Source organism: Littorina saxatilis, linkage group LG15, assembly GCF_037325665.1.
Source record: "Littorina saxatilis isolate snail1 linkage group LG15, US_GU_Lsax_2.0, whole genome shotgun sequence".
NCBI lineage: Eukaryota > Metazoa > Mollusca > Gastropoda > Littorinimorpha > Littorinidae > Littorina > Littorina saxatilis.
In genome coordinates this window covers 23,388,326-23,399,812 of record NC_090259.1, presented here as the reverse complement: position 1 = coordinate 23,399,812, position 11,487 = coordinate 23,388,326, and the positions used below count along the sequence as shown (strand labels likewise).

At 42.2% G+C, this 11,487-nt stretch overlaps 2 protein-coding genes across 2 annotated transcripts in view; both read left to right on the top strand.

Annotated features, from left to right (window-relative positions):
- Positions 1-504, top strand: part of LOC138948854 (uncharacterized) — a 24,816-nt gene extending 24,312 nt beyond the window's left edge. Inside the window, exon 15 of the mRNA XM_070320478.1 lies at positions 1-504. This exon is cut by the window's left edge and continues 2,395 nt beyond it. The gene's annotated coding sequence lies outside the window, so the exon portion shown is untranslated.
- A 2,244-nt stretch (positions 505-2,748) lies between these two features.
- LOC138948853 (uncharacterized) lies at positions 2,749-7,050 on the top strand. Its single transcript, XM_070320477.1, has 3 exons — positions 2,749-3,157; positions 4,652-4,851; positions 5,780-7,050. The coding sequence occupies exons 1-3, from the start codon at positions 2,888-2,890 to the stop codon at positions 5,880-5,882; spliced, it is 573 nt and encodes a 190-aa protein (XP_070176578.1). The 5' UTR covers positions 2,749-2,887; the 3' UTR covers positions 5,883-7,050.
- Positions 7,051-11,487: the final 4,437 nt, after the last annotated feature.

Genomic DNA, 11,487 nt, shown 5'->3' with positions numbered 1-11,487 from the left:
TTGCACATGTCAAAACTGTTGCAGAAACACAAACCTCAAAACCGTTAGGCTTTTTCTCTTTTATTTCACTTTTGGGAGGGTTCATTCTACATTTGCCACCTAAAACGGACTCGTTTCTGTCCACAGCCAAAGCTTTTATCACACACAAATTGCTATATATGACAGCTAAGACCGTATTTGTTACATTTTAGCAGTGTTGACCCCGAGTTTCTACTGCAAACAAAAAATAATAGCAAAATCTCAAAGTATGTGCGAGTCCCCTAATATGGACCACCTTTAACAAATCAAAGAAAATAAAAGCTAAAGGCTATTTTCATTAATTCATTAAGAAGTTTGCTGGAAATAACCTATAACTAGCCCTCGAGATGTAAATAAAATATAACAAATAGTCTTGTTTTTGTGGAAGTTGATAATTTCACTTATTTTCACTCTGTTTTTGATAAGCTTCTTTAGTTTCCTGGTGTGCTTCAAATAATGCTCTCATCAACCCGAAACAGATAAATCTAAAGCATGAAGTTGTTTTTAAATTAATTTCGGAAACTTAATTTTGATCATAATTTTTATATTTTTAATTTTCAGAGCTTGTTTTTAATCCAAATATAACATATTTATATGTTTTTGGAATCGGGAAATGATGTAGAATAAGATGAACGTAAATTTGGATCGTTTTATATAAAAAAAACCTATTACAATTTTCAGGTTTTTAATGACCAAAGTCATTAATTAACTTTTAAGCCACCAAGCTGAAATGCAATACCGAAGTCCGGCCTTTGTCGAAGATTGCTTTACAAAAATGTCAATCAATTTGATTGAAAAATGAGGGTGTGACAGTGCCGCCTCAACTTTTACAAAAAGCCGGATATGACGTCATCAAAAGTATTTATCGAAAAAAAAGAAAAAAACGTCCGGGGATATCATTCCCAGAAACTCTCATGTCAAATTTCATAAAGATCGGTCCAGTAGTTTGGTCTGAATCGCTCTACACACACACACACACGCACAGACAGACAGACACACACACACACACACACACATACACACACACACACACACACACACACACACACACATACACCACGACCCTCGTCTCGATTCCTCCTCTATGTTAAAACATTTAGTCAAAACTTGACTAAATGTAAAAAGTGGTCCATATTAGGAGCCCTTCCCCTACTATCGGCTGTTTTTGAAATTCTCTGTGCAAAATTGAATAAAGACATAGCGTAGATATGACTTGTTTTCACTCATTAAATGGCTCATTGTTTCTACGGAAACCAAACAGTAGTGCGTGCTTTTGTGTATGTGTGTGTGTGCGCGTGCGTGTGCATGCGTGCTGTGTCTGTCTGCCTGTCTGTTAGGTTATAAAAGTGTCTGTATGTTTCAGTAATCAAAAACTGAAAATGGTCTATGAAGTGACAAACAAACAACCGAAAGGAGTAGATCAATATTGCAAAAGATTGCACAGTCAATGCGGCAAAACGCAGGTTGCATCTATAGGCTAACTTTCTCCAAGAACCCCCCCCCCCCTCCCTCCCCCCCCCCCCCCCATTAACAAGCTCGAACAAATCCTTTTCCTTCATTTCATAATGTGCACCTGCAAATTACTGCAATGTGAATTGAAGTAACTAAACAGAAGGTGTGGCCACAGAACTCTGCGCCAACCTAGTTTCCATGGTTTTGGTTTTTTGGGTCAATATTTATCTTCGCAAGACATGAATGAAAATCTTCAGGTCCAAAAAAAAAGTATTGACGCACATTACTTACGTCATCAATAAAACTGACGTAGACAGACAGAACTTCATGGCACTGTGTTCAGGAAAGAGGGAAAATACAGCTGATTCTTTCATATAATCCTGAGAAAACTTAAACATGTATCCACCACTGTCTTACAGCAGTGGTTGGTGCTTTTAATTGTATTATTTGATGAACATGCTTACCAGGAAAGTACAAATCTAGAAGTCTGACATTCGGATCCGGATTAGCGGCCACAAGAGGTAATCAAAAGAAATGATTGAAACCAACACCACCACAACAACATCATAAACGACGACGACGACGACAACGACAAAAAGAAATGATTTAAGTAGCGACACGAACCTCGAATCCACCCACGCCACAACTGACACAAAAACAGCAGAAGACAAACATCAACAGCAAGCTCATCTAGACCTAAAGCATTAATTGCCATGGTTCAGATGACCTGCCGGACCCCGAAAGATTTCGACTAACACAATAGCAGTCAATAACAAGGATATAACAAGGATAGGCCTATATACAAGAACCTCCTCGATAGATCCTCAGCACTATCAGTACAAAATCTCAACTGACACAAAAGCAGCAAGTAACTAATACATTTCCTTTGCACTTCATCGAAATCCAGTGACAGTGTGAAAAGGCATTCATGAGCTTTTCAAAGAACCTTCTTCATTCCACAGTGAAAGACCTATTAAAATGTAAATAGTTTCCAACACGGAGACTGTCGTGTTGACTGATGAAGGAAACAAACAGCTTTATCGGTTGAAGGGACGTTTAAAAACAATAAACCAACCAGCTAAAATCCTCATCCTGATCATGAGTCAGGTGACCTATCGGACCACAGAGGAACTCAACTAACACAAAAGCAGCAAGCAAAACACATTTTCTTTAGCACTTCCACAGTACAGCAGCACGTCCTAGACATGGTTCGGGTGACCTATCGGACCACAGAGGAACTCAACTAACACAAAAGCAGCAAGCAAAACACATTTTCTTTAGCACTTCCACAGTACAGCAGCACGTCCTAGACATGGTTCGGGTGACCTATCGGACCACAGAGGAACTCAACTAACACAAAAGCAGCAAGCAAAACACTTTTTTTTTTTTAGCACTTCCACAGCAGCACGTCCTAGACATGGTTCGGGTGACCTATCGGACCACAGAGGAGCTCTGCATCGTGGCCTGGACGGGTTTCCTCACCTGGTTGCCAAAGCTCGACCCTTCTGCCAGCAAACTCATGTCCAACGACACAGTGATGTGGATGCTCTTCGTGCTGGACGTGCTCATCGTGTCCTTGTCGTGGGTGCTCTCCCTCTCAGGCCTCGGGAAGTACCAATCGCAATTTCCGTGCCCTCCCAACACGCCTGTTGTTGTGCATCTGTTTGACTATTTCAGTCACATGACGGTAGGTTTGGCAAACTTGGTGCAAAATTTGGGTATAATTTTGGTTGGATTTTCAGTATGATTTGGGTACTTTGGGCTCATTTTGGTGCGTGGTTTTTTTTTATTTTTTTTTTTACCGTTTTGTCCTTGGATCATTATGTGTTAGATGGAGAGAACGGGAAGAACGGAGAGAGAGGTGGGGGTAGAATAAAGAGAGGGAGGGAAGAGAAACAGACAGAGACAAAGAGAGAGAGAGAGAGAGGGTGGAGAAAGAGAGAGAGAGAAAGTGCAATTGTTAAAAAAAAGATTAAAATGAAACTGTGACATCAATTTAAGGGGCTAAAAAATTGTTGACGTAATACAGTATCTGACCGTGCAGAATCAACGCTACTGGTGAGTATCATAGTGATACATCCACTCTTTTACTGCGCTGTATTAGGCCGGAAGAAACTGTCTATGACGTCAAAATTCCAGGTGATGCATTTCTGACGTCATGATTAAAGATGATAAAGTTCCTACAACTGTCGGGTATAAAACTGTCTATTGAAGGAGGGATAACTGTGATGCATCCAGCCTCTGTGACCATCCTCCGTTTACTGAAGACACTGTGATCGCATTATTTCAGTTAATCCGATCATTTCTGATGACGGACTTCTGATGATATCTGGGTATGCAGCCCTGACGTCATTATCTCAGTTGATGGGTTCTGATTTCAGATGATGGAGTTCTTACCACTTGCGCTGAGTGTGTTAATGTTATACTACCAATGCCGAGATTATGATTGTGTGGCTATCCTGTGTTTATTAGTAATACCATTGTGATTTCATGATTTCCCAATGCACCCAGCCTCGATGAGATTGTGTACGTCATAATTATTTTCATACGACAGACTTCTGACGTTATGATTTAAGATGATGGAGTTCTTACGAATGTTGCTGTGTCACCCTGTCTGTGGCAATGACATTGTAATATCATGATATCTTGGTATGCAGTCCTGACGTCATTATCTCAGTTGACGGGTTAAGATTTCAGATTTTTGACTTCTTACGACTGTTGCTGTATCACCATGTCCGTGGCAATGACATTGTAATATCATGATATCTTGGTATGCAGTCCTGACGTCATTATCTTAGTTGACGGGTTATGATTTCAGATGATGGACTTCTTACGACTGTTGCTGTGTCACCATGTCCGTGGCAATGACATTGTAATATCATGATATCTTGGTATGCAGTCCTGACGTCATTATCTTAGTTGACGGGTTATGATTTCAGATGATGGACTTCTTACGACTGTTGCTGTGTCACCATGTCCGTGGCAATGACATTGTAATATCATGATATCTTGGTATGCAGTCCTGACGTCATTATCTTAGTTGACGGGTTATGATTTCAGATGATGGACTTCTTACGACTGTTGCTGTGTCACCATGTCCGTGGCAATGACATTGTAATATCATGATATCTTGGTATGCAGTCCTGACGTCATTATCTTAGTTGACGGGTTATGATTTCAGATGATGGACTTCTTACGACTGTTGCTGAGCGTGACACTGCCAATCTTAGGGGTGATGCTCACTATGCACCCAGCAACTATGGCTATCCTGAACGTGGTGAAGAAATTCATTGTGCTTGAGGACAAGATGTGGAGACAGTGGTGCCCTGAATCCTACATCATCTTCTTCTCCATCTGCCTCATTCTGTTCGTCGCTCGCAGGTCTGTCTTTCTGTCTCTCTGTCTCTGTCTGTCTGTCTGTCTGTCTGTCTTCCTCTGTCTCTGCCTCTCTCTCTTTTCGTCGCTCGCAGGTCTGTCTGTCTCTGTGTGTCTCTGTCTCTGTGTGTCTGTCTGTCTATGTCTGTCTGTCTGTCTCTGTTTCTCTGTCTCTGTCTCTCTCTCTCTCTCTGTCTCTGTCTCTCTCTCTCTCTCTCTCTCTCAGAACATCTTAGCCTAGTATTAGATGCCGTTTAGGCGAAGCAAACAGGGTCATACCCGCGCGTCGTTTTATTCCTAATTTGCTCAGTTTTAAGTAACAAAGCGATATTATTACAAGAGGTGTCCTGGACTAACTATTCCCTTTCAAATCATCCATAAACGTATGTGGTTTCATGTAAATAGATGTTCCCACAGGCAATGAATGTGCCGGTGTGACGCCGTCATCTTGGCCCTGCCGTCATAATATTCCCCCTCGATTTATACTCGAGACTGAAATGTTTCCTGGTAAAATTAAAATGAAGTGAAATTATTTAAGAACGAAATGCATGTCATTTTCTTGCATGTGAAGAAAATTGGTGGTGAAATTTAATAGATTTCACCAAAAAAATTCGAAAACGTGGTTACGTCCCTTGAATGAGAAGGGAAACATTTTAGGATGAATAACATTTCTAAGTTAAATAAAAAAAAAATTGGTTGGACAAATTTGGCCTCATGAATGTAAGATACCCAAGGTCGCTCATCAGTACAATCGAAGGGTGTTTTTGTTGTTCAGTGTGGAGTTTATACAAGATCAACGAGGCCGAGAATCGTAATATGACGGCGGGGCCAAGATGACGGCTCCTGGTCTGACGCAAGAACCTGAGGCACAGCTGCGTTTGGATCCCGCATGGACGTATGTTCATCTTACTTCAACTTGACTTTTCTGTTGCAGATCTGTATTCACAACTAAGGTGAAGAGGCATGATCGCCTGAAGTTACAACCACACGAGCAGTTCTACTATCCGAGTCCAGCTTACAATTACGGCTTGGCGTAGCTCGCTGTCGACGAGGTGCAGCGGACATGCCGCACACCCTTCAGGATTTTACCCCATCAGGATATTCACACCCTTCAGGATTCTACCCCATCAGGATATTCACACCCTTCAGGATTCTACCCCATCAGGATATTCACACCATTCAGGATTCCACGCCTTACAGATATTCACACCCTTCAGGATTCTACGCCCAACAGATATTCACACCCTTCAGGATTCTACGCCCTACAGATATGCACACCCTTCAGGATTCTACGCCTTACAGATATTCACACCCTTCAGGATTCTACGCCTTACAGATGTGCGCACCGTGCCCTTCAGGATTGTACGCCTAGTTATACAGGGTTTTACCCCATCAGGTTATTCACATCCTTGAGGATTCCACGCCCTACAGATATTCACACCCTTCAGGATTCCACGCCTTACAGATATTCACACCCTTCAGGATTCTACGCCTTACAGAGATATACACACCCTTCAGGATTCTACGCCTTACAGATATTCACAACCTTCAGGATTCGTTGTCTTAGATATATGCACACCCTTCGGGATCCAACGCCGTACAGATGTGCACACCCTTCAGGATTCTACGTCTTACAGATGTGCACACCCTTCAGGATTCTACGTCTTACAGATGTGCACACCCTTCAGGATTCTACGTCTTACAGATGTGCACACCCTTCAGGATTCGTTGTCTTTGTGATGTGCACACCCTTCAGGATTCTACGTCTCACAGATGTGCACACCCTTCAGATGTGCACACCCTTCAGGATTCGTTGGCTTAGTGATATGCACACCCTTCAGGATTCTACGCCTTACAGATGTGCACACCCTTCAGGATTCTACGCCTTACAGATATTCACAACCTTCAGGATTCGTTGTCTTAGATATATGCACACCCTTCGGGATCCAACGCCTTACAGATGTGCACACCCTTCAGGATTGAGGGCCCCAAAGGGGGGGTATCATCACGATCACGGGAAGGGAAATTTTAGCTTTCACGATCACAGTTACCTTGATTTTTGTTTTCACGATCACGAACACCAGTGGCAAATCACGGTCACGGTAAAAGTTTCAGGTACAGAAAGCACGTGTCAAAGTAAACACAACCACACAGTAATTCGCTCCTCTGGATCTATTGTTTATTCAACACAAAGTAAGAACTGTTGCACTTTCTTATTATTATTTGTTGAATTCTCTTTCATACACACATAGAAATACATATCATGATTTGTAATCAGTAACAAGAATGTTGTTTTCATTGTTTTCTCTCTCTCTCTCTCTCTCTCTCTCTCTCTCTCTCTCTCTCTCTCTCTCTCTCTCTCTCTCTCTCTCTCTCTCTCTCTCCCCACTCATACACATTCAACTCCCACACCCTCACTCACACACATGAATATATACTTGCACAATTTCACATTTCCAGAGCTAAATCTTGTAAACCCATTTTCTCAAAAACTATTGGGTGGATTGAAATTAAAGTACATGTATGTGTAATGGGTTCTTTATTTTCAACTTTGCCATACAATTTGAGGTACACCATCGCCTGGTTTCATGGCCTTGAAAAACAAACAGGAATGCTACAGGCCAAAAATGGTTTTACCTGAAAGAAGCGCGCAGTGCCAGTGGCGAAGCCACAAGCCTGAGCCTGCGAAGCAGGCGAGCCAACTAGGGGGGTCCGGGGGCATGCCCCCCCGAATTTTTTTTCTAAAAACGGTTAAAATCTGTGCAATCTGGTGCATTCTGGGCATCATTTTCAGGGCTGTAATAGTGTTGTGATCTTGTTAAAAATCCCATTTTAGCCTCCCCCCACCACCATTCAGCACACCTCCAAACTGGTGAAAACAACACAACTGTGCGCTGGCTTCATTCAGACCGGCGCCCGGTCGCGTTGCGCGATATTCACACGGATCGTTTTTGCGGAAATATTTCAACTTCACCGGAATAAATTTGACTTTACCGGATTTTGAAAACGGCTTTATCGGATTTCCGGCAATTACCGGAAAAGTAGCATGCCTGACAAAATCCCCAACGAACATGACTTTGATCGTCTTTGACATGAGGATCAAATGACCCAAACTGACACGTCTCCCCGCCATTGTTTCTGAATTTAACCCATTGTTGATAGTAAAGTTTACAGGCGCTAAAATAAATCCAAGCTTAATGCAAAGAAGCGACAATTAGAATCTATGCCAAGCGTGTCCACGTTGCTGGGATGAAAAAACACATTTCTAGTTTCGGTTTTGGCTACACGCAGACTCGATCTCGAGCCAGTCGAGGTCACACTGAGCGAGTGACAGCCGGACGTGGCAATGTCGACAATGTCAATGATCTCACTCAAACTCAAAGATCTTGAACAAATTTCAAGATCTTTGCCTTCATTCAGAACAGTCATAGAGCAACATAGATCAACATACCTTGATATTTCGTCTTCGGAAAGACCGACCCGCAGAAGGAAGGCATTCTCGCCGCCTGCTTTGGTCTGGCTTGAATCCACAAAATATAACAGAAGTTCGATGACAGTACCGCTGCACGCCATTTTTGATCTTCGAATTCGAATTTGACTGAATGCACTCAAAACCTTTGCACGAAGCCCTTCCATTGGATGAAGTTTGGCAGACTTTTGCAATTTGCCTTCTGATTGGATCTCTGTCAAAATCATATTTCTGAATGTGTTGTTGCTTCCCTTCAATCGGGATTGGCTCCTTGACGAATAGAGGATCATAGAGTGATACAGCTGTGAAAAATGTACGTTGAAAATAAAATGCTTTACAATAATGCCCATCACGATCACGAAAACAAATGACGATCACGATCACGAGACTTGATTTTGTTGTCATCACGGATCACGGGCAAAGTCCCATCACGATCACAGAAATGGAAATTTCGGCAATCACGGTCACAGAAAAGTCAAAAAACGCCAATCACGATCACGATTTTAAACCCTTTGGGGCCCTCAGGGTTCGTTGTCTTGGTGATAAGCACACCCAGTCGGGATTCTACGCCTTACAGATCTAGATGTGCACACCCTTTGGGATTCTACGCCTTACAGAACGAATACGTATATGTAATGAGATACGATACCGATACTTGCGCAACCTACCCCGTGACCTTGAGAGCACATTTCTTCTGGTATCGAGACAAACTTCGTTCTGGAAATTCTGTTGGTTTTTGGGAGACGTGCACGGCAGGAGAAGCGACATGACTGACTGTTTATGTGGCGCACTTATTAGCGTTTTAACGTCTTCTCGAACGATTTTTCGCTTTTGACGTTAGAGGTTTAAACTTTTGAAGAGGGGGTCAAAAAGAAAGGCCGGGTCTTGGTTTGTTTAATCCGGCGGTGTCGTTTGTCTTTAAAGTTTGTTGGGTTTTTTTCTGCTATAAGTTATGCAATCGGCGGTCGTGGGAAATCCGCCGTCTAATTCAGTGTTCCACTATAAAATAAAAAGTCTTCCCTGTGTTTAAATCAAATAGGGATTGCAGGTGCAGAAGATTTGTTCGTGTTCAGTGTGTGTGTGTGTGTGTGTGTGTGCGTCTGTGTGTAAGTGCATGTAGGCATTTGTGTACCGTGTGTCCGCTGTGCCAGTGTGTGTGTGTGTGTGTGTGTGTGTGTGTGTGTTTGTGTGTGTGTGTTTGTGTGAGTGACTTTGAACTTGACTTGAAAGTCAGTGTAGAATACTGATAGCGTGGTCACCCCAAAACGCGCGCACAAACTGACACACACACACACACACCGTCACAAAGAATGGCGCACACACAGAGATACAGACACACATGTTTTTTTAATAACACAAACGTACACACACACATACACGCACATGCACACACCCGTCATAACCAGTTCTCGAAAAAAAGTTCAAACATTCCATTTCATAAAAAAAACCATTACAGGCGGAAAAAGGCCTAAAAAAAAACCCTTAAAAAAATCCAACAACAACAAAACAGAAACACCAGCGTTGCCAACACTGCCACCACACTGATACAACTCCAATGATTGTTTCTTTGCAGCAGCAACTGAATCAGCCGGTTCCTGTAGGCTACACCAATAAGACTAGATTAGGCCCCCCCAAAAAATAGGTGTGGTTACGTTAACATAGCCAAAAAAATAGGGTAGGTAGGTAGGCAATCACTTTTTTTTTTAAACTTTTTTTTCTAATGTGTACAAATTAAACCTACTTGACAGGGAAATAAGTGTGCGACTCGGGCGCTTTCGCTTTCATTGCGTTTTTTGCACTCGTTTTTATATTTAGTCAAGTTTTGACTAAATATTTTAACGTAGAGGGGGGAATCGAGACGAGGGTCGTGGTGTATGTGTGTGTGTGTGTGTGTGTGTGTGTGTGTGTGTGTGTCTGTCTGTGTGTGTGTGTAGAGCGATTCAGACTAAACTACTGGACCGATCTTTATGAAATTTGACATGAGAGTTCCTGGGTATGAAATCCCGGAACGTTTTTTTCATTTTTTTGATAAATGTCTTTGATGACGTCATATCCGGCTTTTCGTGAAAGTTGAGGCGGCACTGTCACGCCCTCATTTTTCAACCAAATTGATTGAAATTTTGGTCAAATAATCTTCGACGAAGCCCGGACTTCGGTATTGCATTTCAGCTTGGTGGCTTAAAAATTAATGAATGACTTCGGTCATTAAAAATCTGAAAATTGTAAAAAAAAAATAAAAATGTATAAAACGATCCACATTTACGTTTATCTTATTCTCCATCATTTGCTGATTCCAAAAACATATAAATATGTTATATTCGGATTAAAAACAAGCTCTGAAAATTAAATATATAAAAATTATTATCAAAATTGAATTGTCCAAATCAATTTAAAAACACTTTCATCTTATTCCTTGTCGGTTCCTGATTCCAAAAACATATAGATATGATATGTTTGGATTAAAAACACGCTCAGAAAGTTAAAACAAAGAGAGGTACAGAAACGCGTGCTATCCTTCTTAGCGCAACTACTACCCCGCTCTTCTTGTCAATTTCACTGCCTTTGTCATGAGCGGTGGACTGACGATGCTACGAGTATACGGTCTTGCTGAAAAATGGCATTGCGTTCAGTTTCATTATGTGACTTCGACAGCTACTTGACTAAATATTGTATTTTCGCCTTACGCGACTTGTTGGGGTTTAATGTCTCTTCAGCAGATGCTAGCTGCTATTCGAGACCGTGGGTAGGTCGGGTTACCGTAACCACACCTATTTTTTTTTTTAGGCCTTAAGTTCATGCCGTACACCGGCTGTGACAAATCTTGTTATAACAACACTGATGTGTGTGTGTGTGTGTGTGTGTGTGTGTGTGTGTATGCAATGTGTGTCAGTGTGTGTGTGTGAGTGTGTGCGTGCGCGTAGCCGTCGGCGTGCGTAGTGTGTGTGTGTGTGTGTGATTGTGTGTGTTGGGGTGTTATGACAATGTACGTGCGTGCGTGCCGCTGACGTGTGTTTGTGTGTGCATGAGAGAGAGGGAGGGGGGGGCGAGAGGCCAATGCATGGGCCCCGAGAGGCCAATGCATGGGCCCCGAGAGGCCAATGCATGGGAGATAATCAAAATCCACGAACATTTTTGTTATTTTCGCTTGCTTCCCTTTAATCGAAGACGTTCTG

Coding starts and splice junctions, on each gene's coding strand:
- LOC138948853 (XM_070320477.1), top strand. CDS start 2,888: ATGGTTCGGGTGACCTATCGGACCACAGAGGAGCTCTGCATCGTGGCC. Junction 3,158..4,651: donor ACTATTTCAGTCACATGACG/GTAGGTTTGGCA, acceptor TTATGATTTCAG/ATGATGGACTTCTTACGACT. Junction 4,852..5,779: donor ATTCTGTTCGTCGCTCGCAG/GTCTGTCTTTCT, acceptor TTTCTGTTGCAG/ATCTGTATTCACAACTAAGG.